Here is a 26692-nt window from a genome sequence, read left to right as displayed (position 1 = left end):
CGAGCATGGAACAACTGGAACATAGCCTTTCGTCGAAAGACGGGATTCCCTCTTGAAAAAAGAGAGGGCACACAAATAAACATGGCAATGTAAGGTATCGAATTTTCTCCTTGCTTATAATCTCCCGTATTAGCCCCCATCTTAAGGCTGTCAGTCCCCTTGGATTGGATTCCGTGTAAGGTTACATGCATGTTCAATTGTGTTTGCCAGGTATACACCAAAAGATGATAAAGCAGCCATCTGAGCGAATTGTTGTGGTGGCACACCGAATGTCTTCACGGTCTTTTTTTTTGCTTATGCTTAAAAAAAAATCCTTAATATCCCTTGTGTGAATGAAATAAAATGCCGTCGGTGACGACAAGAAACATGCCTCCATTGACGTACTGAACCCGCCATGCTATCTTGCAACAGCGGATGCATGTTGACTCTAACACATACGTAAAGTGATCCGGGACATGCCGTAATTTGCGGCATTGCATTAGCACCCCCAAACGTATAAAAGGCCCCCATAGATGAAACCAGATTTTCATATATATTTTGATTCTTTTTTCTTTCTTAATAGTAGCCCAAGCAGTTGCTATTTACCAAATCTTTTTTTTTTATTTCATATTCTTTTTTACTTTCTCTCTGCCTACCTTCTCCTACTCACCCGTAGCCTACACCATAAACTAGTGCTTGCTACACACCGCACTTGTATCATTATTTGCTGGTTAAGGAAAGAAAACACTACGCCGCCGCATATTGCCGCTAGCCGCCAAAAATGTCTCATATAGAAGATCTTGAGAAAAAGCACGAAGTTGTAGAAGAGCAGGCGCACCATGAGCACGAAGATGAAATATCACCCGAATTAGAAGCTCTCATCAACACCAACCCTGCCACCGGCCTTACATCGTCCGAAGTAGAAGAGCGCCTAGCAAAATTCGGCAAAAATGAGTTACCAGAGAAGAAAACCAACCCGTTTTTGAAATTTCTCATGTACTTTACTGGCCCCATTTCTTACCTGATTGAAATCGCTTGTATCATTGCTGCTGTCGTGGGAGATTGGATTGATTTTGGTATCATCCTTGCCCTCCTGTTCATCAACGCATTCATCGGTTTTATTGAAGAATCCAAGGCTGAATCCGCTTTGGATGCCCTTAGGCAGACACTGGCTCTCAAGACTCGATGCTGGAGAGATGGAAAACTACAGGAAATAGATGTTGTCGACCTTGTTCCAGGCGATGTCATCGTTCTTCGTCTTGGTGACATTGTTCCTGCTGACGCTCGTCTATTGGGTATTGGTGTCACGGGTGAAGCCACTGAAGGAGATTTGCAAATTGATCAGTCTGCCCTGACTGGTGAGTCTCTCCCTGTAAGCAAAAACAAGGGAAACACTGTCTACTCCTCTTCTATTGTCAAGCAAGGTCAACAGCTGGCTGTCGTCACCAAGACCGGTGAAAATACCTTTATCGGCCGTGCCGCGAATTTGATCGCCATCACCTCAGAAGAAGGCCATTTCCAGAAGATTATCGCTAAAATTGGAAACGTACTGATTTGGTCCACTGTCGTTCTTGTCATCATCATCTTCGTCTACCAGATGGTTCACTTTAGGGGTACTGAGGAAGGCAACTGGAAGAACGTTTTGGAAAACTGTCTGGTGCTCACTGTAGCCGCCATTCCTGTCGGTCTCCCTACCGTCATGTCCGTCACCATGGCGCTTGGAGCTAAGCAATTGGCCAAGAAGCAGGTTATCGTTAAGCGCTTGACTGCTGTTGAAGAAATGGCTTCCGTCTCCGTACTTTGCTCCGACAAAACAGGTACTCTTACCTTGAATGAGCTGACCTTTGATGAGCCTTACTTGGAGAAGGGCTACACTGCTGATGACATCCTTCTCTATTCGTATCTTGCCGCTGAACCGGGTGCCAATGATCCTATTGAAAGCGCTGTCCGCAAAGCTGCCGAAAACTCTCTCCAGGTTCTACAAACTCGTCAAGAAGGTTCCCATGATGTTCCTGGATATAAGGTCACCAGTTTCCTTCCATTCAATCCTACAACCAAGATGACACAAGCTACGGTTGCTAATTTGGAAACCCAAGATATCTTCAAAGTCGCTAAAGGCGCACCTCAAGTCATTATCAACCTTGTCGGTGGCAACGACGATGCCGTCCGTGCTGTCAATGCACTTGCCAAGCGTGGACTCCGTGCTCTTGGTGTCGCTCGTACTATCCCTGGCAATACCGAAGTGTATGAACTCGTTGGTATGATTTCTCTTTTGGATCCTCCAAGACCTGATTCCGGTTCCACCATCCGCGAATGCAACGGAATGGGAGTTGACGTTAAAATGGTCACTGGTGATCAGCTCATCATTGCCAAGGAAGTAGCTGCTCGTCTTGGTATGGGTCGTGTTATTCTTGACGCCAACCACCTTGTGGATCCTAGCAAGAGTGAAGAAGAAGTCACTGCGCACTGTGAGCGTGCCGACGGTTTTGCTCAAGTCATTCCTGAACACAAGTACAGAGTGGTTGAACTACTTCAAAAGAAGGGACTTCTTGTTGGCATGACGGGTAAGCAAGGACATAGTTTTAGCCGAACGACAAATTTAATGATCGCTGCGTTGAGACATACTAACAAACCCTCCACCAGGTGATGGTGTCAATGACGCTCCTGCTTTGAAAAAGGCAAACGTTGGCATTGCTGTCCATGGCTGCACAGACGCCGCTCGATCGGCAGCCGATATCGTTCTGTTAGCTCCTGGTCTCTCTACTATTGTCGATGGCATTAAGACGTCTCGAGCCATTTTCCAGCGACTTCGCTCTTATGCTTTGTACCGAATCACTTCCACTATTCACTTTTTGGTCTTCATGTTCATCATCACTCTTGTTGAGGACTGGAATATGCCTGCTGTGTTATTGATCATGATCTGCGTACTGGTAAGTGGCACTCTCCCAAATTTTATCCTCCAATATACCACTGTTTTTAATCATCGCTTGTTCTTAGAACGATGCTGCCACTCTGGTTATCTCAGTTGATAATACTCAAATATCGGATCGCCCTGATAAATGGAGAATTGGTCAGTTAATGACACTCTCATGTATCTTGGCTATGTGCTTGGCTGGCTTATCTTTTGCAACCTTCTACGTTGCTCGAGATGTGTTCCATGTAGATAACGATGTGCTCCATTCCATCATGTATCTCCATATTAGTTCCGCTCCTCACTTTGTTATCTTCTCCACTCGTGTACCTGGTTACTGGTGGGAACAACCTCCTCACTGGCTCTTCACTGTTTGTATTCTTGGCACACAGGTGGTTGCCTTGTTCTTCTCAGTCTATGGCGTTTTCGGACCGACAGAGCACGTTGCTCCGTGTGGCTGGCCATGGGGTCTTGCCGTCCTTGGAATCTCCCTTGTCTACTTTATGCTGCTGGATGTGGTGAGTTTATTATGGCGCTGTTGTTTGAACCCCCCAACTTCCATCATCTGATATCTTCCTATCTTGTCTGAAATTTTATAGATCAAAGTATGGGTATTCCGTGTCTGGAACTTCAAGCTTACAGCTTATTTGTTCCCTACTCCAGCAAGAAAGAGAAAGCTCCTGGCCAGACAAGAGGATGCTATCAAGCACAAGTCTGTCAAGGAATCATGGAATAAGGTTTACAAGGTGGTTGAGACCTATCGTGTTGCTCATGCCTTCAACCGACAGACTAGTCCAGCTGTTTAAAATTCATCCCTCCACCCCCCACAGTATATATTTTCTGTTCCCCTCTGCTATTATTATTCCATCCTTATTATCTGAAATACGATAACAAAGAAATCATTTTCTAATTGTGAATCTTATTATTCCACAGCCATTAAAAGCGAAACACACTGTTTGTATGAAACAAAAAAGTAGGATATACGAGTGATTTATAGCTTATAGGGGCGCATATAGTGAGATGTATTTTGAATTTGTAGAGAGGGGGAAAGATATAGGGTGTATGTTTGGATAGATCATGGAGAAAAGGGAAGAAATGATAGCTGTCCTATTTTGTTCTTTTTAAAAAAGAGCCATGTCGATGCGCAATGGGCGGCGGCGACAGACTTTGAAGAAACATAATCGTCCTGCATTTATTTGTTGTTAGCTACCTTATCTTGCACATAGACTTTCGCTTGGTCTCGTCCTTTGGCGGCCTTATCACCATACACCTTCAAGGTATCTTGCCACGAAAGTAGAAGAGGTCTGAGAATTTGATCTTGTGATTGGATAACCACATTGCGAGTCTTTTGGAGAATGTCACCTTGAGGGTTTTTGTATTCTCCATAGAGGATGTTGTATTCAGTCTGAGCAGATTCCAGTACTGGATCCACCACATGGGTTTGCACAGCAGGTGGCAAGATGGATTTAACCGTCAATGCTGAGTTCCACGCTTTGTCACCCAAAAATAGCAAAACCTCCTGCGTCTTTTGAGTGGCGCGAGCTGGGGTTTTCTTGATGTTATCGTAGGTGGTTGAAATACGGTATCCAACTCTTCCAGGTATAGTGTTGCCAATGTTGTAGATGCGAACAGCTGGAGCGGCGTCATGGTTTTCCTCTGTGCCATTTTCCGTAGGTTTTCCTTGTGGCAAATAAGTGTCGACAAGGACCTCGAAATAATCAGTAGGTTTGACCAGATATCCATTCAAACGAGTGTAGGCGGCTTGAGCAGGAGCCGTAATTTGAGACACCACATGGTCGGTAGGTTGAGAAATCAAAGGGACGTTGGTCTCAATTTTATCCAAAATGCCATTTCCAAGAGCGTTCAGCTTGGAAACAGGGGGTCCCAACTGACCTTGGTACTGTTCGTAATAACGACCACCAATAGATTCGATACTTTGTCTTCCGTGATCCACGTAACCTGCTAGTTTACGGGTGGTGGGATATTTATCGGCGACCTGCTGAACCCCTGTGATACTATCTCTAATAATGGGAATCGCGGTAACTCGCTGAAAGAAAGATCTTGGACTATCAGGTTGGTCCAAAGACTTTTCCGGAGCCAAGACATCAAACTGATTCTTGGACGGGTTATCGCGAACTTCAACCTCCTGTGGCGCAGTTGAATCGACACTATGGTGTGCCATATCTGCTTTAAAGTAGAGCTAAAAGAGCAAAAGGGTTATCAAAGGGAGAAGGAAAAGATGGGTTTACTTATAAGCCTCTTTATATGCCATAGCAAACAAAGCATAGACATCATAAACATGTGAAAGAGCGCCCGATGCTCCGGGCTCATGCCATGGGGGGGGCAGGTTTTGCGTGGGTTGGCATGGACAAAATAAAAAATACACACACCACATTATTTTATTTGGAGCTGTGATGATGGAATCAAGCCAGAACATTTTGGTGAGGATCCTCTCTCCTTTTCACTCCAATTTTCTGGATTCTCAATCGCCAGCGGTCGATTTAATCTCAACTTTTATAAAACCACAACTATCTTCCTCTTTCTCAACTAAAATCGATGCGTCCAATAACTGGCACTAGCCATGATATTATCTTGTTTCTCTTGCGTTATCTATATCGCCGGATTGGTTAGAATGAGCTAATTTTGCATCCAATTCAAAGCCCTAGCCTTCTTTACCTCATTTTGGATCTGACGATGAACTACGCAGAGGTAGTCGACATAAGACATTTGTTCATTGTTCTTGTCTTCAGTGAGTAGATTGGCAAACTCTAGCTCCATATCCAGCTGCTGTCGTACAATGTGCACCGGCATTTTCCAAGCACGTTGAGCCTGGATCGCCCCAATAACGTCGCGGGTTTGCCTTGATAGCGCAGTATCGAGTGTGGGCATAATGTACTACAGACAGCTTTTGTTAACTAGGCTATTATCATATGGGTTATCTGCATCATAAAATGTACCTGTCTTGGGTCGACATGCTGGAGATCGTCCGTGCCAAATACAGCTTGGAGATAGTCAGACGAAATATCCCGGCCAAGCCATATATAGAGATCCTGGCCATTTTCTAACATTACGACAGCGTTTGTTTAGGATGGAAGTGGAAAAAAGAATAGAACAAGTTTAGTTCTTCCTAACATACCGAGTAAGTAAGCATGATCTCGAAGCAGTCTTTCATAAGATAATCTCATTGAACTTGGAAGTTGAACGTTGCCGGAAGCGTCGGGTTGGCCGTGCTGTATCCCCCCAACAAATTATTTTTTAAGTTTTAGTAAAGTCCACTGGCTCCCAATGAGAACAAAGAAACCTTGAAACGTTGGACGAGATGCTTACCTCTGGAGCTAAATGAGAAATGGGGATCAATCGCGGGTAGAGTAGCACCATTTGGTCAAGAATTCCCAGGCTCTTGGTTAATTTCATTTGGTGAACTCGGGTATCGATACTGAGGTTAGGGTTGGCTTTTAATGCCACCGATTTAAGCATGCCAAGCGTGTAAAGTGGGAGTAGCTTGAATGAATCGGGTAAGATCAATTGACCAGGAGAGCTGGAAAGCGCACAGTGTTTTCGGTAGGCCGACAGGATTTTTACACACTTGTCTGCCAACTCGTCGCGCAACATCTGAGTTGATTTGCTTCCTGCCAAAGTGATAGCTGTGGGTTGAGGTTAAAAAATGAGACCTGTACAAATCATGTATACTACTCTTCCCCCCCCCCTTCAGCACAACAATGTGTTACCTTGCTTCATTAAGAGGTTCAGGGTTACATCCATCTGTGCGCTTCGGAAGACATTCCCAATGTTATCAGTCACGGGTAAGCTAAGGTTGATCACTCTTACTCTTCGCTGGCCAGTCGCAGTGGTATATAGCATAGCACACTGGAATGAAGCATCAAGCTTTGCATCCAGCTTTTCGTCGTGCTTCACAACAAATGCAATGGCCTTATCTTGGTCGATGCCAGCCAATTCAATGTCCGTACTATTCTTCATGTGGAAATTACCAAATTGTTGATGAATGGTGAGACCTATGAAAATAACCAAAGTCAGTGAACACTATGCTATGCACAATACGCTGATAATGTGAAGGTAGCACGAACGAACCATTAGAGCACCGAATTCTCATCACAGCATTATAACCTGCTTCTCGAGCCAAACCATGTCGCAAATCATGGGTTATCTGGATAGTATCCTTGATCGGATTGAAGTTTGGAAAATAGTGTATATCGCCGCCAGTCATGGATGCCAGTTGACTAACTGTCGTCATTTCTAAGAGACTACGAACAGGGAAAAACCAGAGATCAACGCAGATGCCAGCATTCACAAGATCAACGCCCCATGTGTTATAGGCTGTACCGATAGGCATGAGCAATGACTTTTCTTCGTCATAGTTGTTGTTGACTTGCGCTCGAGCTTGGAGAACCCCCAGTCCTCTTTTTGGTATGGAGGTGGAAAATACTATTAACTTTCCTCCGCTTTCCTGCTATTGAACAATCGGTTAGTTGTCATACTCAGCAGTTCAATCATAAAGTGATCATAGACCCTTACCATGCCACTCAAGGCAGTTGCAATAATTGAGCCAAAAACCACGTCTACCACTCTGGTTTCAGCGTAAAAGTTGGGTAGGTTGACTAATAAATCTTGAATGACCGTCCTTTGAGCAATTGCATTGCATGCTGTTAGTCTATCCGTTTGCCTATGTCCGGCTTACAAACATTCGAGTGCACTTACTTGGACTCTTCTGGATCCACAAACAAACCGTCGTGTAGCGGGACAAAAACATCCTGAACGTCAGAAACGACTATCATTTGTGCTTGTTCCAAATTGGCCTGTTTTAATTTAGAGTAAGTTTATCGGTATTGCCGACCTAAATCATCCATAATACAGTTACATTACCTTCAAGTTATAAAAATGAATGTTGCGATCAAAGGTGACCAGACCGATCTTTGCACCCTCGGGTAAACCATTTCCTGCGTGATCTCCATACAAAATGTCATTCAAGGATTGGCAAAATGACGCAAGCATCCCACTCTGCACAGCAGTCATGGACACATCAATGGCAAAGAGATAGCGGATAGGATGTGGTTTTTTGGTCCAATATTCCTCGGGAACAATGTACTCGACAGTGCCATAACGAAGTTCTGGTCGATAGTCATAATCAGTTCGTCTCCCTGTCATATCCAAGTTGCAAAAGTATTCATCAGGAACTAAAAAAAAATCATGGCGATCAGTATATCGAGCTAGCATGCAACTCATTACACATAAAAAAGCAGAGTTCAAGTTTTACCATCACTGTCAAATCCACACAAATTGCAGACGAACTTCCTTCCGCCATCTGCAAAAAGGCACCAAGGGTTCAAATATCCTTTACATCGTCTGCATCGAACAGGACCTTCCTTTTGCATTTCAATGACTGGCACAGGGTCTTCATCTGGTCGAAGCTTAGCCAAGGGTTGTACGATCAGAGACATGGGGATATGCGTTTTTTCAACCAATTCATCGTTGATGGGTATCTGAGTAGTGTTGATACGCATGAATTTTGGATTGCAATTTCCTACCAGATTGAAAGCAGTTTAGTCAGGATCGGATTTCTGAACATACCCCACACATGGTCGAACACCGCACAACCATTTCAGATCCGAGAACAATCGCAGAACCGATATTTGGAGCAGCGCGAAAAATAATTACTCACCTTGATCAACTACGCGAACCTGAGTGGTGGCCAACGGAACAGAAGTCTTTGAGCATGTTCCATAATCCTGTCCAGCAAATAATTGTTGATCTTGATCCTGAACTTGAATAGGACTTGGAATTTGATTGGGATCTATCCGAGATTTTGGTTGCTGTGGAAGGGGTTGCGGCTGAGCGACCGATGGCACCGAAGGACCTTGAGGCATGAGAGGTCGTACACCAGGTACTTGCGGTGAGGAATGAACTGTTCCAACAGGCGGTCGAATAGCGCCTTGGGGAGATCCATCGGGATGAAATACTCTTTTTGCACGATTACTTTTCTGTCCAGGGGACTGTATAGCTGGGATTAGCACTAGCACTTCATGATAAGTACGTACGATAGAGAGTAATTACTGTACATTGGAAGAAATAGACGTGGACTCAAATTGGTTCTGCATCGATTGAACAGGTGATGGGGGAGGGCGTGGCCTCACCATTGATGGAGGAGTTTGTGGCCGAGGTTGGCCATATGGCGGTGGTGTTTGGCCTTTAGTTAAGCAGGTATAAGGACGTGTAGCTTTTCTGTTCAAGTGGGATGGTATCGGTAAGCTTACCTGGAATACTACGAAGTGGATGGCCCGGAGGAGGCCGTGGTGGATACTGCTGCATTTATAATCAGATGGTAACAATCTTCACTTTAGATTGAGTGTGAAGCCAAAAGCACCTGCTTGGACTGTGCTCCGCCAAAATAAAATAAAAATAAAAATTAAAGATAATCGCAAAGTCAACTTTGTTCTGTGATTACTCATAATCCATCTCAATGGATACGTCCAAGCAACAGAAATCTGTACCAGAAGAAGAAGAAGACGAAGGGGAGCTCTGCTTCATTTGCACAGAGCCTGTGGCCACCTTTGCTGTTTCGGAATGCAACCATAGAACGTGCCATATTTGCTCTCTGCGGTTGAGAGCCTTGTATAAGACAAGAAACTGTGCATACTGCAAAGTAAGGACCAATCACTGTTACATTGTGGTTTGTTGCATTATTCTAATACATTTTACTTGGCTGTGTATTCTAGACAGAACAGAAAAAGGTCGTCTTCACCAAAGACCCTGTCAAGCTATTCCAGGACTATACCAAAGCTGACACCCCACTAATTGACAAGCACTTGAACATTCGTTTTGAAGACCAGCAAATCTTCCAAGACTCCATGATTCTTTTGCAGTTCAATTGTCCGGAACCCGCGTGTGAGGTTGCTTGTGCCGGAGGCTGGCCTGAGCTCAAGCGGCACGTTAAGAAGGAACATGATTTGTTGTTGTGGTAAGTGCTATTTACGTTGATATGTCTTTTACCGGCAACCAAATGTTCATCAATGATTTTTGAATTAGTGATTTATGTACAAGATTCAAAAAAATCTTCACCCATGAACATACACTTTTTACCTCTTCTCAACTTACAAAACATTACAAGTTTGGTGACAAAGCAATCAACAAAGACGACGATTCTGGTTTCACAGGCCATCCCGAGTGTGCGTTTTGTAAGAGCTCGTTCTACGGAGATGACGAACTGTTTGAGCATTGTCGAGACAAGCATGAACAGTGCCATATCTGTGTTAGAAATGGCATTCGGCATCAATACTATGCCAACTATGACCAGCTGGTGAGATTCTGATATTTCACTGAAATTTCCCCAATATTTTCTAAACATCATTGCTTTTCTTTTTGTCTATATCCTGTTTTCACAGGCAAAGCATTTCCACAAGGACCACTATATGTGTCAATGGAGGGATTGTCTTGATAAGAAATTTATCGTTTTTGACTCTGACCTTGATCTCAAGGCACACGAGGTAAGGATGCTGGTTTCTTTTTACTGATTATCGAACCATCCTTTTCAGCAATGATTAAACAGAGTTGTCTTAGGTCGAAGTTCATGGTTCTTCCGCAGGAAGAGTTCAAAGAGCGAGACAGTTGGAGGCTCGAAAAGTCGATGTCAATTTTGAATATTCTGGCGGCCCATCTCGAGGAGGCGATCGCAACCGAAGAGACAATACCAGAGAGTCATCTCAAAAAGCGTCGGCCAAGTCAACGCAACCGGCGGCTGCAGCTTCCAATGTTTCCGAAGAGTTCCCAGCTATCGGATCGGAAACCAACCGAATGCAGCAGCTTAGTCTACAGACCTCCAAACGAGCGGAAGGCAAGGACAAAAAGCAGCCTGGCCAAGCTAAATCGAAAGGAATAAAGAAGCCAGAAGGGTTTGGCTCGCTTAGTCGCAGCGACGATTGGCCAGGGTTAGGTCAAACTCCAACATCGTCAGCTCAACAAGCTTCATCCACCGCCGCCATAAATGCCCCAGCAGAAACAATTGAAAAACACTCTGCGTTATTAGAGAAACTCAGTGTTTATGTAAATGGAGATCAGCGAAAAATGGAGCGATTCCGGCAAATCACTTCTGCATATAGAAATTCAACCATGGATGGCAAAAATTACATTGATCAACTATTCGATATGCTCAACTTAGACGTGGACCAGACTGCCAGAATAATACGAGGAGTTGAAGAGCTTCTAGATAACACTAGTAAGAAAACTGAAATCATTCGTTATTGGCGTGACAAAAGGACTTCTGTAAGTGCAAATCTTGAGATATGTATGTAAGCAACCCCCATATTCAAATGCTAATGTCAATGCAACGATAGCTCGAAAATTTCCCTTCCTTATCACCTATTGGCGCTGCACAGAGAACCAATGCTAGTAATCCAGCAAAACGTGTACTTGTTATTAAAAGTGGAAATACCAAGCGAGGCGGAACCAAGACAAAGACCAGTAAAGCCAATGTCTGGGACAAGGTCGCTCATGCCGCTGCATCTACACCAGTAACCGCTCGACAAGTCACCCCACCCTCATCACGACCGCAATCACCAGCACGGAATGTGACTATGACCAAAACACCATGGTCTATTAGTGGTTCGTCGGCACCTGTTAATCGACGAGCACCATCACCAAGTCCAACAGTACGAAGAACGGAAAACGAATTTCCCTCTCTTCCCACTGCGCCTCCAAAGCATCAACTCATTGTTGATATGAGAAGGACTCAGAGCTCTGGCGATAACGCTAGCCGTGGCTGGGGCCAAGACTCTACATCAAACGATGATGCAACCGAAAATAATGAACCTCTCCCTAATGGCAAGAAGAGTAAAAAGAAGGGCAAGCAGGTTTTGTTTCGTGTTGGCTTGTAAACTGGCCTTCATAATCTTATAGATGTAAGAAATAATTAGAAACACCATGCATTCATACATATATCGTTTCTTTTCAACGATCTTTTTATGTAAATTTCGTTTAATGTGGGTCTATAGTTTCGAGATGTAGACAACTGTTTAGAAAATGAAAAAAGGTTTTCAATACATTTTTGTTAAAGGCAGTCTTGGCTTTACAACTGGCAATCAGCCATCCACCTCCATATAACATTCTGGCAAATCCGTTATTCTTGTCTTGCTTGTATTTCTTATAAGATAGCTGAAACTATGCGTATCGAAATCACGAAGTGTTCGGGAACAGGTAAGTACCTGTTTAGTACGGGTTACAACCAGTCTCGAGAAGTCGTCTAAAACCTAGCCTAGCAATTGTAACTTATGCTGGTTCAAATACTGGTTTTTCGGAACACTAAGGTGAAGTATACGAATAGACAGCGGCAGGAATCAAATCATGCAATAAGACGAGCATAAGGTATAAAGTGGTGATCCGGACCTTGTAGTTTGGCCGCTCGCCTTTTGTCGTTTTACCCATCGTCTTTTACCAATAACGTGAAAATGGCAAATGAACCACGACTTGTTTATTTGAGGAACCAATGTTTCCTGGAAGAAAAGCACGAAAATAATTTCAGTTCCCCTCGAAAATTACGGGATCATTTGCGAGATTCCCATGGCTATCAGTTTCCTGTAGCTATGAAATCAACACGGCGATACAACAGTAGCAGTTTCTTGTACTTGCAACACCCTGATCATAGTCGCCCCAGTACCGAAAATTTTTCGTGCCCAGCCTGCCTTGACCACTTCGATGATTTAAATGGACTTGCAACCCATTTCTTCATAACGCACAAAGAATTTTTACCGCAGCAAGATCAAGAGCAAGAGCAACGCAGGCAAGTTACGTCTTCAACCACTGCTTCTGGTACTGAATTACTTTGATAACAATGATAACATTAGCAGCTCTGCGGGTTCTACCATACAGCAAAGAACCACCGATGAAATACTGCCACAAGAGCAAGAACAGGGCAGGCAAGTTATTTCCTCAAACAATGCTTCTGGTACTGAATTACTTGATAACAATGACACCATTAGCAGCTCTTCGGGGTCTGCAATACGAAAACAACCCAACGATGAAAAACTCTCGCTTGAGGGCATCGTGTTTTCGCTTCCGGACAGTGATCACCTCATTGTGAACGGTTTCAACCTCTCCTATGCATTCCACCAGCTACAGCAATCAGTCAGTGCCAAATGGAAGCACTCTCTAGAGGAGCATGTGCATTTGGCGTTGGCTTCGACATCTGTTCTTTGGCTGACTCGTAACAGATACCCACAGGATGTCTCAGCTTTCATTAGCTATGCTAATTGGAATGCAGCTGTTGATTCAGTTGAGGAGATGTATGGTATCAAGCGACAACCAATACCGTTGGTTGTCACCAGCAGCTTGATATCCATCGTCGACGACTTGCTGAATGAAAAGATCAACCGGGAGCAGGCAAACGTTCGAATGATTTCGCTGTCCTTGGAGCCAAATGCTCACAAGTTTGCCAAAGCATTGGGGTTATTACTCCAGAAGCTACCAAACCAGCCGCTGGAAGAAGACTTTGGTGAGGCTGAGCTTTGCACTAGGTTTGTGGACCCGTTCCTCTGTGGGTTGTTTGACAGCCCCGATCACAATGTCTACCTACGTTGGACAAATGAGTCTACATTGGAAGCCAAATCAGCAAATGGCTCCAATGAAAGACCAGACATCTGCATCACCAAGTCCCTAGGTGTGAGATGGACCACCAACCTTGGTTACGGAGAGGCAAAGTCTGCTGCACGAGACCAAGACAACTACCTTATCTGCTGGGACTTGCTGAAAGTGACAATCTTCTGCAAAGAAGCACTTGATTCCCAGCAGATGGAAGGTATGTTGGGTATGCAAATTATCGGCAGAACAATAAAGTTCTACCTCTTGGTCTTGCCTGCCAGTGGACTTTACGGGTTGATTGACTTGGCAGTCATCAAACTTCCGGACTCTCTTCAAAACTTGACCAGTTTTGTAACGGAAGTGGCAAACGTTTTAAAGGTACTCGATGCTTTTGATCGAGTCTGCGTCCCTGCCAGTGATGCCCCAACCATTATGAGTCGTTGTACGCCGACTGTTTCTATGGCAAAGCTCGCGCAGCTCTTTACCTCATCGAGGAATAGAAAGAAGCGATGTCATGTGAAACTTAGAAACAACTGATCACTTGCGGTTTTCTTCCCGTATTCTGATACAAAACGTATCCCCATTCTCCTTGCACTCGCTTTTCATAAAATTAAATCGAGCTATTATATTTGTTGGACCGCACTCGGGCTTATGGCCAATAATGTTCTTTACAGACATGTTTGTGCGGTCGTATACTATGAGATCCAAATTGGTGATATATCAGGCTAATCCAGCTTGAAATTTCGAGATAAAGTCGACAAGATCGGTATGCACCGTACAAAGTCTGAGAAGGTCGGATATGAGTGAAAACACAGCGCACCATAATCCTATTTTTTTTATGTAGACATGACACCAATTTTAACCTGAAGAATGAAATTAATAGTACTATGAATATGGTTTGAAATAACAATAAAAATAGCATTGTGGACTTCGCTGTAGGTCTCTCCAGCTACGTTCTCCACACAAGTGAGTAGACGAGTCCGGCGGCACATTGAGGTATCAAAGAGATTGCAGACGAAAATCTTAGCATACTATATATTGCCTTTGGTTACCACTCTGAGCAAACCTGACAGCTGAATCTTACTATGGCTTACACAAGGACGAATCTTCCTCCAAACCCCAATTATTGATCATCAGAGTCTTTACCTTTTGGTAAGGGTAACAACAACAACTTCCAGATAATTTCAGGACTGTGACTTAAGCACCGAATCGTATTACAATAAGTTGCCGAGACTATTCATCAACAGGCGCAACACTTAAATTGAACCACTCAAGTAAAAGATGGCAAAGTTCAAGATATCAAGTCATAGCCATACATAATTGATACTTTGTGCTGTGCAGCGCTTGCCGTTTCCAACTTTCTCATACAAGAGACGGAGGAATATTATGATGACAAGCGAGAAACATGCTATTCCTTGGAGATAGATCATCTATAAATGTGCTATTGGAAATTATCTAAGACATGGCGACCATTAATTTATGAGGAAGATACATTTTAGTTACTCCCTCTCGACTTGTGCTATTGACAGCTATGTAAGAATTAAGCATCCGTTTACATTGCCATATACTAACAGCAGTGTACGAGGTGAGAATTTACCCCAACCTTCAAAACACTAGTAGTTACTTTCGAAACATAAAACCCTGTATGGATAGCATACTGTGAAAGTCAATCTCTGTCGATTAAGTGTGGTTTTCGCGAACTATTGACACGCCATTGCGGTTTGCATAGTGATTGTGTACTAATGTGTGGCGATTGGAAAGAAGTTCGCAAATGTGTGCTATTTACCTTGCTAAATATCTTTTGCTGGTAGCTGTAAGTATTGCCATTGATGAGAAATTTTAGTTACATGGGATGAAGGCAAGTGCATTAACTGAGGTCTCCCAGAGTATATCATTTCAAGGTTGACGCGGAAGATAATAAAATTCATAATTGGGAACCACCACTCAATGTATGAAAAATTCACGCATACCATCTCTTCCCAGTTTTATTGTAAGAGAGGTGATGACGAGGATAAGCAAAGTGTATCTTAAGGATCAACAAAAAATTGCCCTGAGGTCTTTTTTTTTTAAATGATCAAAATTGGCTTTATTTATGACATTGGTAAATTTTTCACTGAAATGTAAGGAGCAGATGCTAATGAGATATATTATTCAGCAATATGTATACTTGGGTAGGTGATATGGACGTTCTGAGACGTCCAGTCCACTATCCCTTTGTGTATCCATATGCTGTTTTTTTTGTATTTTTTGCTGTCATCTATTATGCGTTCAGATAAAGTTTTCCACATGGCATTCTTGAGGTGGTTGTATGTGAGACTTTGTAATCTGTCTTCTCGGAAAATGAATGACCAGTGTTGTTTCCAGACTGTCGAAATTGCCTTAATTGCCCTGAGGTCGATCCTTCCTGCTAAATTAAGGAGTCAAGACAAATTTCTTTGATGCCAAACCTGGATTTCCCCAGCTGCTCCATTTGTATAACATTCGATTTCAATAATTGCATCTTTCTATGGCCAGCACAATCCAAAGGGCCATTTCAAAATCACATACTTTTTTAAATGGGAAACGAAACGTTCATCCGTCTTCAGTAGCAGTAACGATTCCCAGTTATCTACACGTTCAAAGGTAGTGTGCGATTCGCTTACGGACACCCTCGTATACGAGATCTGACGTTTTGAAGTGATGAAAAAACATATTGTAGGTTGCATAATAATGTTCTCCTCTTCCTTGCCGAGTTGGCCAAGTCAATTATACAGCCCAGGTTCTGAAATCTAAGGAATGTCTGATGAAGTGAGCCAGGAAGAAGGCTGTTGGGACCACAATCATGTCTTATGTTGGGCACCTGTTGAACCGATCTAGTTGAATGTACCCAAACACAGCAGCTTGATACTGCATGCGCATTTTAGTGAAATACACGCTACGCTGGCTTGAGAGAAGCAAGAATGGTTTAATGTGGAGATGTCTGGTTATTTGACAAAAGCGAAGTATTAACAGGCATGCAACTCCAAAAGTTCGGCCTGAAGGATGTTGCCAGTACTTCCCAGCCCCTCTTGACTTGGGCAGTCTTTTAGCGATGCAGGTATTGACATGGCTTCTGTTGAGGAATGAGTGAGAGTTCTAGCTTGACGACCGGCAAGAGACCTCGTAGAAGAATAAAAAAGATAAAAAAGATAACTGCTAATCTTCAATACTGCAACATTTCATTTAGACAACTTTCTGAGTGGAGATTTGCAATTTATTTTGGTAAAGACCTCATGCGCTCCAAACTCGTGAACCAAAGACCTTCAAATCATAAAGTGAGACTTCAGCGTCATATCATTCCAATGATCAATTTAAACCCTGGTACTTAGCATAATAACCTTGATGTTAATCATTTCTCATAATTATGGAAGTACATACCATTTAATGTTGACAAGTAATGTGTTCTAGTAGGGTTCACTGAATACAGTAAAAAAATTTCCCCTACTTGCTCTCATGAGCTTTAAAACCAATAGAACAGTTCTTGGCAGCGGCACAGGCAAAAATTAAGCGCCATAAAATTATTACAAAGAGACACTACACCTTCAGTGTTGACTTGGATGTTTATACTGTGCTTTCTGTGCTTTCATATATGCTTTCTATGATTTTCGAAGCATAGAAGGTATGACTGCTTTTCACGGAAGGCATAGAAGGCATGACTGCTTTTTACGGAAGGCATAGGAGGCATACGATATATGCCTTTTACAGTAATAAAATGACTACACTAAATAGGGTATCCCTTTGAGACAATCATCAAGTTGTCACACTAATTGTTCTCTTTCTTTGCAATGCCAAAGAGGTGGTCATATTCGTCAAAAATTCCAACCAAATGCCATCATTACATTCATCAGTCCCCATTGTATAGTGCATAAACTATTTTTAAAAGTCCGAACCTGCCTATCCCAACCTATTCCAACCTAGTCTACCTATCTTTGACTATTCCCAGAGCAAAAAGCAAAAATGATAAATAGCCAAGAAACAGCTTCTATCAATGCTCCTATGGAAACTTCCATACACCAAAAAATGTGAGGAGCTATCTTCTCAATGGTCATCAATGCACAAAACCATGTTTAAAAGTCCGCAACCACCTATATACCGATATTGCGTTGTGCACAGAACAATGGGGACTGATGAAGGTAATGATGGCATTTGGTTGGAATCTTGAAGAATATCACCACCTCTTGGCATCGCAAAAGAAAGGGAACAATCAGCGTGACAATTTGATGATTGTCTCAAAGGGATTAGTGTAGTCTTTTTATTACTGTATATTACATTGTAGCAAAACTAATCTAAATTCGTGAGGTTAAACTGAATGGTGTCCGTCCTGTCGATTTCATCAATGCCAGAGTTCTCCCTCTGCAACTGGTGGACCACAAAATTCTGTTCCTAATAAGTTGCAAAGATTATATGAGTAAATTTGTTGGTGTAGATCTTTCACGTTTCTCGAACTTCTCAAATAATCCTGCTTATACGCTAAGTATATAAACCTTACCTTGCCATATAATAAGTGTATTAACTTCGGAAAAAGTCCTCCTTCTTCTATTCCCACCAATATCCGTTTATATGAGGTCGAAAGTCACGAGAGTTTCGAACCCTTCTACGAATTTCGAGTGGGAATTTTACATTGAAAAGAATGAGACCGAATCACATCCCTCAACGTTGTCACCAAGTATGCAACCAGTTCAAAAAGCTTTAGCCAATCCAGCCTTTGACTGTAACCCAGGGGGATTCTTGTAGGCATTCTTGGTGGATGTACTGGCCAGGGTTGCGAGCGTCAAGGGTGGTGATTGACAAGGTGATTGTCGAGCAAACAGACTGCATGGAAAAGGCTTTCAAGTTTTCAGCAGTTGATAGCCGTGCGGCGGGATTCTGCCTCAACAAGGATTCAAGAACGCAGATCGAAACATGTATATTTTTCCAGGTATCGTCCTTCGTGTGAGTGACATCCTCCTTCGTTTGTCCTGACGATCCTTCCATGACGATGATTTCTGCACCGTGTTCATTGCGTCCTAGTCCATCAACATTTCTAAGAGGACCGCGCTTCCAAGTATCCCGTTGCATGGTTGCTTCGGTGTAAGACGTGGAACTTGCTTCACACCATTCGAAGCCAATCAAACCAGTTTGATCGCCGATGGACTGGAAGATCGGGATTATGTATTTTATATATTTTTGCAGCTTTTTGTTTCAGCTCTATGACTTTGTTTAGAGCACTAAGTTTGCAGTTTTCGATATTGCGACGTTGGTCTTCCATGGAAAAGCCCTTGTCTTTTTGCGACGGGGTAGAGTTGAAGTAAAACTTGGGGACGGTGATGCTTACATTGGTGAAAGAGGGGTAGTCTATTTCGTTGAAGCGTCTAGTTAGGTCTGCAACTTTAGTATTAAGTTTGAGAAATAACATATGGTTGCTATTGTACACTCTTAAAGAGTGTTTGATTGATTCTTGTACTGGTTCACAAAAGAGAAACCAGTCAACTTTCTTTGCAGGGAAGTTGTGGGTGTCCACTTCGAGAAGTGAGGTGAGGCTTTGGAACTGGATTAGGTCGGCGAGCTGGTTCAGTTTAGGCGATTTGAGTATGCCTTTCTGGTGGGAGCGCTGTTGTTAAGGGCTGCCGCGTAGGAGGTGGACCCTCCTTCTTGAAGCTGGCCATAGTTGGAGTAAAAGATATAGGTGTAGTGTACGTATACTTTCGAATAGAAAGCGCAAGAGGGTTTAAAATGTTAAAGAGATTGCCGATTTAACCATTGTTACGGAAGAAGCGAATGTAATGGTTCGAGTGGGACATTAGGATTATACTTCACGAACAAGTGTGTTTGATTTGATGACGCAGAGTGACAACATATCGTAGACGTTGCATGGTTCAGAAATTGCAAGCATAAAACTCCGAGGTAAAACAATAAATGGAAGGAGCCTTCTGAAATTCACGCTGTAATCAAATTTCCCCAATCACTGCATCTTTTTGCCGTCTGTTCGTAAGATCAGAGTAGTTAAGCGGTTAACTATGTCTGATCTCAGTCCAAAATATCCCCACAACTGAATCACTACATCTTTTGCATTCTGTTCGCAGGATCAAGTTTGTTGGTTATTTTATAATGTCTTAGCGCAGTAGACGTCGCTACCTCTAGTGCTGATGTTGTGCAGCCCCGAGATGGTACTAACGAGATTCGCGGGCTGCCGGCCGCACTCGGCTTCCTCTGCCATTTCTCTGACTGCGACTTTCGTTCGGTTAACAGCGACCGGATTCGAAAACACTATAATGAAGTGCATCAGTGGCAAGTTCTGCATCATGGGGCTATGCCATGGCATAAGGCATACATGCAGACCTTATTTCAACAGAAGGCAATGCCCAATGGTCTCAGCCCAACAGACCATAACGTACGAAAGTTGCTGGATATGAGGTCTCCCAGGAGCAAAGATGAGATCCGTTCCGTCTTAGGAAGCGCCGGTTACTACGTCGATTTGTGCCCAATTTCGCTTCTGTTGTAGAACCCATGGTTCGTCTTGTGTGCAAGAAGGTCCCTTTTGTTTGGAACCAAGAGCAAGTTGAAGCTTTTTACCAGAATCAAGCAGTTGCTAACCAGTCCTCCAATCCTATCCTTTCCTAAGGAAGACCAAGTCCAAATTCTGTCAACTGATGCTTCCAATACTGGACTTGGTGCTGTGTTATCTCAAAGTCCCAATGGTCAAATTTGCAATAGTTTTGCAGACCACGTCCACCCGTCCGCTACCCCAGTATATATATCTCCACGCCAATGCACCAAACAACGCCCCAACTTCTACCCGCAAGTGAGTACCTGTCTGTTTCTTTCGTTCAGAGCTCCCATAGTTTCTTCAACAGGAGTGTAAGGATCGAAACTGAATAGATCAAGTGGCTATGTTGAATGATAATGAAGATACGTCCTCCGCAGGCGGGTAAATATCTTACCGGTGAATCTGGAGTAAATCAATGTACTCCAAATCCAGTCTCTTTAAACTGGCTTCGACGGAGTCAAAGACATGCTTGCGGGACAGACCGCCATAGTTGACATATCCATCTGCTTCAACATCTTCCTTCGGTTTTGCATATGCTCGGTAAAACATCTTTTCTGGAGTCGTGACGCTAAATACCTTAGTAGCAACAACGATTTTATGTCGTGGAAGACTGTATTTTTTGATAGCCTTTCCCAAAATGATTTCGCTAGTGCCATTTGAATAGACATTAGATAGTAGATCAAGGTTAGTGAATATAATGGATGACAGCGGTTAACTTGAAAGGAGCTTTGCACTTACCGGTATCGAAAAAGTTGATGCCAGCGTCGTATGCCTTCTTAATGAGAGGAAGCGATTCATCCTCCTCAACAACCCAATTAGCCCAGTTTTTGTCGCCATATGACATACAACCTAGGCAGATTCTCGATACTCTGCATTCAGTGTTTCCGAGGTTGACATATTGCATTTTTGGCAGTGAAGCTGACATTTTACTCTTGGATACAGTTGAGAGACAGAACGAGCATCCGTTTATATTTGAAAGTTTGCTTTGATTCGTAATCCTGGATAAAACTTAAGATGACGCGTCGAAAGAGATAACGTTTTTCCCGCGGCTTGGGCGCACACAAATATGGCTGCTTGCTAATGTTTAATTTCCGTGTATTACTTCGAGCTTGCGCTCATCAACTAACCTTTGTCCCTTCCCATTTAGCTTTTTTAAAAAAAATTGCTTATTTGTTAATTTCGCCGTAATTTTTTTATTTTTTTAAAAAAAAAAGCATAGAATATTTCCTTTCCACAGCACCACCTCCAGATGTGGACTCACGTAGCGGCTTATTGCCAAAACTTGAACAACATAAAAGGAAAAACTGAGAAAATATTAACAATATGATTTTACTTAAATTAAATCTAACCGGTGACCCGACATACGAGATCACAATAGAAAGGATATAGAGAAATAAACGTGTTGCCGTAGCTCATAGCACCCGAGCAGACGCGGACTACTTATAGATATATGATGAATAAGTAGATATATCCAAAAAAAAATAAAGCATAGTAAATGGCTTCAATCCATTTTTGCCTAAATAGTATACTTCATTGAAAATAACAAAGAATTTCATTTTCACTTGACTGAAGAAAAAGACGTTTATTTTGTACGCGCGTCAGTCAACCTGCTGAGAAAACATCCCGTTTACCCTACTAACTTCAAACATATAATCATTAATCATGAAGCTGCTACCGGCGATTTACGCTATAGCAACTCTTGCGCCGACGTCCATAAAAAGCTCCATATGGAAATCTGCCAGTAGCAGTGAAAAATCTTCGGGTGGAATAAATAATCAGCTTTGCAACTTGTCGATACGATAATTGGGATAGCAACATGCTTTGTGAAATATTCAGAGTTCTACCTTCTACCATTTAACAAATGTTATCTGCAGGTCCAGCTTTCAAGCGGTTTCCTGTTCCATAGTAGGTTGCCGGCTCTAACATAAGGTTTGCTGTCTATATGACGTGGACTACGACCACCTTTCTTGTGCTCCGAACGCCAATTTCGATATTTAAAGGGGGCTTGATCAAATTTTACTTTCATTTTTGTTGTTGCGACAAATTATACAAGAACAAATATGACGCTACCACAGGCAAGCCCACTACGCGAAATTGGAAAGACTGGTGTCAAGATATCTGCTATCGGATATGGTGGTATGAGCTTGGTAGGCAAATAACATAGTTGATGCCACATCTTTCATAGTAATTAGTTAAACAGCATTTTTAACTAGGCTCCTGGTATTTACGGTGAAACGGACGATGGGTCCAGTGTTGATTTGCTTAAAAAAGCTCTCGATATAGGATGCAATTTCTGGGACACAGCAGGTAATAACGACTATTTAAAGCTTAGAATCAGGAACAGAACTGGTGCTAATAACATTTTACGCAGATGTTTATGGTCAGGGCCACAGTGAAAAAGTCATTTCTCGAGTCCTTAAAGATAGGAGTAAGGATGTATTCTTAGCTACCAAGTTTGGTAATGATTATAGCAGCGGAACATTCAGAGTCAATGGTAATCCAGAATATTTAAGAAGATGCTGCGATGCATCACTTGAACGCTTGCAAACCAATTATATTGATCTTTTTTACAGTCACCGCATCCATCCGGATACGTAAGAATATTTGTAGAATGTCAATCGATATGAAGAAGACTGACAATTACTTCTTAGACCAATTGAAGTTACTGTCAGAGCTATGGCGGAATCTGATAACCTTCATTGCATAAATGTACGCTAACATTGGATGACATTGTTTTATCACAATGAACATGTTGGCGTTAGCACTAACCATACAAAAAAGGGGCTTTTTACAAGAACACAACAACCAGTATGCTTTATTTGATGATGCTCATAAGTGGATGTTGAAAAGTGGAAGGAAAGTGGAAGACGTGTTACGTGAATTTACGCGTAAATCTACACACGAACATGTGGCGCATTCATTCATCATGAATCCATTGATCCAACACGGGAACAATTGAATATCTTTACCAAAGAAGAACTGGATGAAAATTTCCGCGTTCGTATGTCAAAAACTTCAGCAATTCCTAAAGACCTTGCGGCATTTATCAATGACTTCAATTTGATGGACTTGCAACAGCTGCATACAGCTCTATGGCAGCAAAGAGGTTGATGTTGCCTAGGCAAAGAAGAAGTCATTTGATAAGGATTGGGTTCGAAATGTAATCCATAGTATAATGATGGAAATTGAATGCTCTCAACTCTGTGAAGATCATTTAAAAGCATGGTATATCTCACATATTTGGAGTGTGTTCGACAGATGCTTTGGGGACCTTGATGCAGTACATGCCATCGGAGGAGAATCTGTAAGCATTTCTTCTGCTCTTCGAAAGAACGAAATCGAGTTGGCGGCATTGACCACTGCAATTATACGTTAAATTATGTGTCATCGCGCTAATTTCCTGATTCAAAAAACTACAAACAGAGTACGCATGTGGTGAATCAGGGAAAAGTCATAACGGCGAGAAGGATACAAAACTGTTATTCGAACGCGATCTGAAACTGCCGAAGATGATGAAAGATCAATTGCTGCAACTTTTCACATTGTGTGATAATAACGAGAGATAATTAGGAAATTTTATCTGCAGCTGGAATTTTGCACTGCGGTCTTAGTGAAATCATGCTGGCTATGGATTGCCCAGCTGGATATGTCTGTAGAGTTTTACCTACACCAACTTACAAAATACCGACTAACATCAAATCATTTCCAAGCGTTCTCAAGGTGATAGAGCTTACCTGGAAAGGTAAAGTAACAATCCGTGATATGATCAATAAAGTGGAATTTTTATGATTTTGGTATGACGATGAACATTGGGAAGAAGTTGAAGTCATTACTACCAGGTTCGTACATCTTCGCCATCAGCATCACACAAAAGATGTCTTTACATCATCAGCAAGTTAATCAAAATGTATGTTGAACTAGTCCTTGGACGAAATTCTCATTTTATGTGCTATACAACATCTATTATAAAAATCTACAATGAAATACAGGTGACGTATATTTCAATTAGGCTGTAGTAGGTTCGTAAGTTAGAAGAGTGATCATGGTTCTACGTGGGAAGTTGAGATGTGGCTTGGTTGCATGTTCGAAGTTGGTCGTTTTGTGTTCGAAGTTGCCAGTGTAACGTCAGTTTGCAAGGTTTATGGTGTAGATACTAAAGTGTCGTATAAGGTGTTTTTTATGTGGATATTCTTAAGCATTATGGCTGGGTTCCTATTAGTGTCATTGTTGTATTTACACATCTTTCTCGAGAATCCCATCATTTATCACAAAAGATATTATTGTTATAAAGTATTTGTGCAAACGACGCTGTACAACATGATAGCCACAGTTTTCATGTATTTGTGTTGGTTGTGGCATATTGGTTTTCTCTCGGATGTGTACGAAATATGCAACTGTAAGGTCGCGATTTAAATGAAAGCACATTAAAGTTGTAGAGAAGGTAACGAGAGATTTGGTATTTCCAATGAGGTAAGGATATCGTAAGTGGATAGAATTTTGTTTGGGGTTTATATGTAATAGGAATACCTCTATGCATTTTCTGAATGTGATGGTTGTAACGGATGATTAAATACCCTATCCAAGATTTTACGGTATTTGAGCTCTGACGATGACCAGTTTGAAGATGTATCGGCGTTTCAATTATCTTTAAGGAGTGAACCCCAAAATGTGCGGAGTTAAAGCTGTCTCTTGACCTGATTCAAGCTCACTGCACGCGCGCGCATATAATGTCAAAGTCGATCACTGAAAAGAAGGTCGTAAACCGTTGGAAATTTCCTTGCCCACTCTGTGATATTGTGACTGGTTTCAGAAATAGCATTCGTCGACATGTAGCTCGCAAACATCCCGGTGTGGACATTGGGCCAGGAGAGAGAGGTTATCGCACGGCTGGCGGCGTCAAGGTACCTCATTTTTTTGTTGGTAAAGTGATAATTCACATTAATAATATATTTAAAAGAATTTAAGCGTCGATGGAGAAACTGAAGAAAATTTCAAGGTCTATGGATGTGCTATTTGCTTAGGTCAGTTTTGGTATAGATACCAGCTGAAACATCACTATGAGTACGATCATGGTACGATGAAATGAATTATAATAATTTATAATGTTGTATTGATGTATGCTAACTTGAATTCATGTTGTCCAAAACTAATTCTTGGGATTTATGGTAGGCTTGGTTGCAGCAAATGTTGCTGAAGTGGACTGTCTCTTACGAGAACACAACATCCAATTTGCTTTATTTGAAGACTCTCAGAAGTGGAAGTTAAAAAGTGGAAGGAATGTGGAAGACATCTTGCATGACTTTGCGCTTGCAGCGTCTAATGAGCATTCAGCACATTCTTTCATAATCAATCCTGTGGATTCAACATGGTTGCAACTTGATGTATTCTCAAAGGATGAATTGGATGAAATTTCGACGTTAAGATATAATCATCTTCCAGCACTACCAAGAGATCTCATGGAGTACATCAATGAATTCAACTTGACTGACCAACAACAAATACGAGAAACTTTATGGAAGCAGAGACCTTTTGATGCTAGCTATGACCAGAAGGAGTCGTTTGACAAGGACTGGGCGCGAAATGTCATTCACAGCATATTGATGGAAATAGAGTGTCGTCAATTATCGCAAGACCATCTGGAGTCATGGTATATCTCGCACATATGGAGTACTCTTGATAGGTGCTTTGGTGATCTCGATGAAGTTTATGTTATCAGAGGAGAGTCTGCAAGCATAGCTTCTGGAATACGCAAGAATGAAAATCGGATTGCTGCTTCTACGACTTCAATGAAGCGTCAAATGATGGGCCACCGTGCAGACCTTTTGATACGAAAATTAAAAGTCGAGTATGCGTGTGGTGAGACTGGAAAAAGCTATAATAGCGAAAATGATACGAAATTACTGTTGGAACGTCAATTAAAGATGCCAAAGATGATGAAGGACCAGTTGATACAACTTTTCAAGCTTTGCGATAATGATGAAAGTGCAGTTAGAAAGCTGTCTATAGCAGGGATATTGCATTTCGGTCTGCACCAAACGATGCTATTAATGGATTGTCCAGCAGGATACGTCTGTCGAGTTTTACCTACACCAACCTGTAAAGTCCCAACAACTTTGAACACATTTCCATCGCTTCTTAATGTCATAAAACTAACCTGGAAAGCGAAAGCCTTAATCCGGCAAGTTATCAAGGACGTCGAGCGTTATAATAGTAGTAATGATGGCGATAGTACAGAAATTGATGTCATTACATCTAGATATCGTACACCTCCACTGTCCCATGGATGTAAAGACAAGCTTTATATCCCTTCATGTGTTACATCCCCCACGAAAAAGCAAAAGATGTGATATGTAATCATGTACATAGAATGCTCCGTACGTATCAATTGCGAGTATCGTACCATTTATCTGTGTTAACATTAATAAATATGCGATGCGAATTATGATGGTTGTAGGGTTGACATTGCTGATGCGTGATTTCGCTTTGCGATTCGAAGTTTTGGAATTTGGGTTCGAATTTTTGGAGGTTTGGGTTCGACCTTTTGTATAAGTGACTGCGTTTTGGGTTCGAGGTTGAGGTTTGGGTTCGATCTTTTGTATAAGTGACTGCGTTTTGGGTTCGAGGTTGAGGTTTGGGTTCGACCTTTTGTATAAGTGACTGCGTTTTGGGTTCGA

General features: G+C 42.2%; 11 protein-coding genes across 11 annotated transcripts; 8 read left to right on the top strand and 3 right to left on the bottom strand.

Moving 5' to 3' along the window:
* Positions 1 to 501: 501 nt before the first annotated feature.
* On the top strand, positions 502 to 3853 carry K450DRAFT_256472 (uncharacterized protein). The gene is made up of 4 exons (XM_051591512.1): positions 502 to 2543; positions 2623 to 2909; positions 2977 to 3408; positions 3490 to 3853. Exons 1-4 carry the CDS (start codon positions 761 to 763, stop codon positions 3694 to 3696), a joined length of 2709 nt encoding a protein of 902 aa, XP_051441506.1. The 5' UTR covers positions 502 to 760; the 3' UTR covers positions 3697 to 3853.
* Positions 3854 to 5228: 1375 nt separating this feature from the next.
* On the bottom strand, positions 5229 to 9560 carry K450DRAFT_256463 (uncharacterized protein). The gene is made up of 14 exons (XM_051591511.1): positions 9160 to 9560; positions 8965 to 9092; positions 8568 to 8898; positions 8163 to 8429; positions 7772 to 8082; positions 7607 to 7704; positions 7424 to 7529; positions 6980 to 7355; positions 6619 to 6903; positions 6218 to 6534; positions 6027 to 6120; positions 5848 to 5951; positions 5567 to 5785; positions 5229 to 5500 (listed from the first exon to the last, which is right to left on the bottom strand). Exons 1-14 carry the CDS (start codon positions 9212 to 9214, stop codon positions 5438 to 5440), a joined length of 2754 nt encoding a protein of 917 aa, XP_051441505.1. The 5' UTR covers positions 9215 to 9560; the 3' UTR covers positions 5229 to 5437.
* On the top strand, positions 9241 to 11994 carry K450DRAFT_256457 (uncharacterized protein). Its single transcript, XM_051591510.1, has 6 exons — positions 9241 to 9548; positions 9622 to 9863; positions 9932 to 10202; positions 10288 to 10389; positions 10463 to 11164; positions 11236 to 11994. Exons 1-6 carry the CDS (start codon positions 9366 to 9368, stop codon positions 11773 to 11775), a joined length of 2040 nt encoding a protein of 679 aa, XP_051441504.1. The 5' UTR covers positions 9241 to 9365; the 3' UTR covers positions 11776 to 11994.
* A 66-nt stretch (positions 11995 to 12060) lies between these two features.
* Positions 12061 to 14011, top strand: K450DRAFT_201942 (uncharacterized protein; the record flags this gene model as incomplete). The annotated part of the gene is made up of 3 exons (XM_051584681.1): positions 12061 to 12094; positions 12226 to 12262; positions 12652 to 14011. The coding sequence occupies 3 exons, from the start codon at positions 12061 to 12063 to the stop codon at positions 14009 to 14011; spliced, it is 1431 nt and encodes a 476-aa protein (XP_051441503.1).
* Positions 14012 to 15575: 1564 nt separating this feature from the next.
* K450DRAFT_256453 (uncharacterized protein) lies at positions 15576 to 15856 on the bottom strand (the record flags this gene model as incomplete). The annotated part of the gene is made up of 1 exon (XM_051591509.1): positions 15576 to 15856. A coding segment is annotated over one exon (235 nt), but the record flags the coding sequence as incomplete, so codon positions are not given.
* Positions 15857 to 19397: 3541 nt separating this feature from the next.
* On the top strand, positions 19398 to 20093 carry K450DRAFT_256443 (uncharacterized protein). Its single transcript, XM_051591508.1, has one exon. It carries the CDS (start codon positions 19618 to 19620, stop codon positions 19882 to 19884), a length of 267 nt encoding a protein of 88 aa, XP_051441501.1. The 5' UTR covers positions 19398 to 19617; the 3' UTR covers positions 19885 to 20093.
* Positions 20004 to 20343, top strand: K450DRAFT_256439 (uncharacterized protein). The gene has a single exon (XM_051591507.1). It carries the CDS (start codon positions 20122 to 20124, stop codon positions 20275 to 20277), a length of 156 nt encoding a protein of 51 aa, XP_051441500.1. The 5' UTR covers positions 20004 to 20121; the 3' UTR covers positions 20278 to 20343.
* A 21-nt stretch (positions 20344 to 20364) lies between these two features.
* K450DRAFT_256435 (uncharacterized protein) lies at positions 20365 to 21001 on the bottom strand. The gene is made up of 2 exons (XM_051591506.1): positions 20757 to 21001; positions 20365 to 20689 (listed from the first exon to the last, which is right to left on the bottom strand). Exons 1-2 carry the CDS (start codon positions 20941 to 20943, stop codon positions 20409 to 20411), a joined length of 468 nt encoding a protein of 155 aa, XP_051441499.1. The 5' UTR covers positions 20944 to 21001; the 3' UTR covers positions 20365 to 20408.
* Positions 21002 to 22057: 1056 nt separating this feature from the next.
* On the top strand, positions 22058 to 22551 carry K450DRAFT_256430 (uncharacterized protein). The gene is made up of 3 exons (XM_051591505.1): positions 22058 to 22165; positions 22232 to 22321; positions 22390 to 22551. The coding sequence occupies exons 1-3, from the start codon at positions 22079 to 22081 to the stop codon at positions 22462 to 22464; spliced, it is 252 nt and encodes an 83-aa protein (XP_051441498.1). The 5' UTR covers positions 22058 to 22078; the 3' UTR covers positions 22465 to 22551.
* A 1356-nt stretch (positions 22552 to 23907) lies between these two features.
* On the top strand, positions 23908 to 24576 carry K450DRAFT_256428 (uncharacterized protein). The gene has a single exon (XM_051591504.1). It carries the CDS (start codon positions 24084 to 24086, stop codon positions 24429 to 24431), a length of 348 nt encoding a protein of 115 aa, XP_051441497.1. The 5' UTR covers positions 23908 to 24083; the 3' UTR covers positions 24432 to 24576.
* A 114-nt stretch (positions 24577 to 24690) lies between these two features.
* On the top strand, positions 24691 to 26692 carry K450DRAFT_256424 (uncharacterized protein). The gene is made up of 3 exons (XM_051591503.1): positions 24691 to 24919; positions 24976 to 25090; positions 25188 to 26692. Exons 1-3 carry the CDS (start codon positions 24746 to 24748, stop codon positions 26363 to 26365), a joined length of 1467 nt encoding a protein of 488 aa, XP_051441496.1. The 5' UTR covers positions 24691 to 24745; the 3' UTR covers positions 26366 to 26692.

Source organism: Umbelopsis ramanniana, assembly GCF_025399195.1.
Source record: "Umbelopsis ramanniana AG unplaced genomic scaffold K450scaffold_63, whole genome shotgun sequence".
NCBI classification, from domain to species: domain Eukaryota; kingdom Fungi; phylum Mucoromycota; class Umbelopsidomycetes; order Umbelopsidales; family Umbelopsidaceae; genus Umbelopsis; species Umbelopsis ramanniana.
Note: the sequence above shows the minus strand (reverse complement) of the source record. Positions and strands in the feature narration are given on the sequence as shown.

Excerpts from the sequence above, each read along its gene's own strand:
- K450DRAFT_256472 (XM_051591512.1), top strand. The coding sequence starts at position 761 with ATGTCTCATATAGAAGATCTTGAGAAAAAGCACGAAGTTGTAGAAGAG. Across the intron at positions 2,544-2,622 it reads ACTTCTTGTTGGCATGACGG|GTGATGGTGTCAATGACGCT; the intron begins GTAAGCAAGGAC and ends ACCCTCCACCAG. Across the intron at positions 3,409-3,489 it reads ACTTTATGCTGCTGGATGTG|ATCAAAGTATGGGTATTCCG; the intron begins GTGAGTTTATTA and ends GAAATTTTATAG.
- K450DRAFT_256463 (XM_051591511.1), bottom strand. The coding sequence starts at position 9,214 with ATGCAGCAGTATCCACCACGGCCTCCTCCGGGCCATCCACTTCGTAGT. Across the intron at positions 6,535-6,618 it reads GAACCTCTTAATGAAGCAAG|CTATCACTTTGGCAGGAAGC; the intron begins GTAACACATTGT and ends CTCAACCCACAG. Across the intron at positions 5,952-6,026 it reads AGATCATGCTTACTTACTCG|AAAATGGCCAGGATCTCTAT; the intron begins GTATGTTAGGAA and ends TCGTAATGTTAG.
- K450DRAFT_256457 (XM_051591510.1), top strand. The coding sequence starts at position 9,366 with ATGGATACGTCCAAGCAACAGAAATCTGTACCAGAAGAAGAAGAAGAC. Across the intron at positions 10,203-10,287 it reads ATGCCAACTATGACCAGCTG|GCAAAGCATTTCCACAAGGA; the intron begins GTGAGATTCTGA and ends CTGTTTTCACAG. Across the intron at positions 11,165-11,235 it reads GGCGTGACAAAAGGACTTCT|CTCGAAAATTTCCCTTCCTT; the intron begins GTAAGTGCAAAT and ends ATGCAACGATAG.
- K450DRAFT_256443 (XM_051591508.1), top strand. The coding sequence starts at position 19,618 with ATGTTGTGCAGCCCCGAGATGGTACTAACGAGATTCGCGGGCTGCCGG.
- K450DRAFT_256439 (XM_051591507.1), top strand. The coding sequence starts at position 20,122 with ATGCTTCCAATACTGGACTTGGTGCTGTGTTATCTCAAAGTCCCAATG.
- K450DRAFT_256435 (XM_051591506.1), bottom strand. The coding sequence starts at position 20,943 with ATGTCAGCTTCACTGCCAAAAATGCAATATGTCAACCTCGGAAACACT. Across the intron at positions 20,690-20,756 it reads CATCAACTTTTTCGATACCG|CTAATGTCTATTCAAATGGC; the intron begins GTAAGTGCAAAG and ends TTGATCTACTAT.
- K450DRAFT_256430 (XM_051591505.1), top strand. The coding sequence starts at position 22,079 with ATGACGCTACCACAGGCAAGCCCACTACGCGAAATTGGAAAGACTGGT. Across the intron at positions 22,166-22,231 it reads GATATGGTGGTATGAGCTTG|GCTCCTGGTATTTACGGTGA; the intron begins GTAGGCAAATAA and ends ATTTTTAACTAG. Across the intron at positions 22,322-22,389 it reads GATGCAATTTCTGGGACACA|ATGTTTATGGTCAGGGCCAC; the intron begins GCAGGTAATAAC and ends CATTTTACGCAG.
- K450DRAFT_256428 (XM_051591504.1), top strand. The coding sequence starts at position 24,084 with ATGTGGCTTGGTTGCATGTTCGAAGTTGGTCGTTTTGTGTTCGAAGTT.
- K450DRAFT_256424 (XM_051591503.1), top strand. The coding sequence starts at position 24,746 with ATGTCAAAGTCGATCACTGAAAAGAAGGTCGTAAACCGTTGGAAATTT. Across the intron at positions 24,920-24,975 it reads GCACGGCTGGCGGCGTCAAG|AATTTAAGCGTCGATGGAGA; the intron begins GTACCTCATTTT and ends TATATTTAAAAG. Across the intron at positions 25,091-25,187 it reads TCACTATGAGTACGATCATG|GCTTGGTTGCAGCAAATGTT; the intron begins GTACGATGAAAT and ends GATTTATGGTAG.